Source organism: Camelina sativa, chromosome 16 (assembly GCF_000633955.1).
Source record: "Camelina sativa cultivar DH55 chromosome 16, Cs, whole genome shotgun sequence".
Lineage (NCBI taxonomy): Eukaryota > Viridiplantae > Streptophyta > Magnoliopsida > Brassicales > Brassicaceae > Camelina > Camelina sativa.
This window is the reverse complement of record NC_025700.1, coordinates 441,486-442,457: the sequence shown is the minus strand read 5'-3', so window position 1 is coordinate 442,457 and position 972 is coordinate 441,486. Positions and strand designations below refer to the sequence as shown.

General features: G+C 39.3%; 1 protein-coding gene across 1 annotated transcript in view; it reads right to left on the bottom strand.

Moving 5' to 3' along the window:
- The window catches only part of LOC104753170 (protein SRC2 homolog), a 2,305-nt gene extending 1,347 nt beyond the window's left edge, over positions 1–958 (bottom strand). The window contains exon 1 of the mRNA XM_010475459.2: positions 113–958. Within this exon, the coding sequence (XP_010473761.2) occupies positions 113–397 (285 nt within the window). The 5' untranslated portion in view covers positions 398–958. The remainder of the gene's footprint in view (positions 1–112) is intronic.

Below are 972 nucleotides of genomic sequence, written 5' to 3'. Positions count from 1 at the left end.
AATAAGTGAAACTAATATCGCCTTTGGATTTTCCGATTTGATATGTGACGTATCTTTGACCTGTCTTATCGTTTCCAAGATGATCCAAAAGCTCTTTCACGGGAACGTGAACCTCGCCGATGTCTTTCTCTCCGCTTCCACGTTGCTCGCGCTTGATCTTGAAAGTGATCACAAGGCGGTTAGCCTCAGCTAAGGTTTGGTCAATGGGGAATTTCATGAAATCATTGCTCCATTTGGGGCTTGTTCCACTGTTTCTTGCCACTTGTGTCCGCTGCTCAAGGTGGTCGGAGCATTTGGGATCGCCAGATAACTTCACGGCCACGAAAACATCCATCTTCGAGACTTTCTTAAGCCCTTGTGCTGACATCACCTTTAGTTCTAGAGATTTCGTCTCCATTTCGAAATTATTATTACTGAAGATAAAAATACAAAAGCTTGTGTTTCTCTTTACACATATAGAAATTGCAGAGAAGACTTAAGAGAAAGTCAATGACAACTACTGTATCTATAGAGGACCAATTCATGATTCCATCTACTGTTCTGTTTTTAATGTCTATTTGACATTATGATTTTTTAGTATACCTGTAAGAGTAATTATTATTACCATGAAAGAAGGAGTCTGTGCTTGATGAACAGCCAAAGGCATATTACAACTCACTCAGCGGAAAAAAGACAAGAAAAGATAGTAAATCCATTGCAAAATTCAAACTGAAAACGATCAAACAAAGTTTGACACATCAACATACAGAAATCTTCAAGAACCCTTTTTTGTTTATTCTTCTTCTTCTCGGCTGCAAACTTTGGAGATAGGAGGAGAATACTCAGATTAGTGATGAGTAGGAGTCCCATCCCCGGTATCTTCGCCTTTCCTTGAAGCTGCTCTTAGTTTACGTTGTTCCTCTTTGTATATCCTGTTTCTTCGTTGGAACTACAACAAATACACAAATAAGCCATCCTCCCTTATCAGTCCAT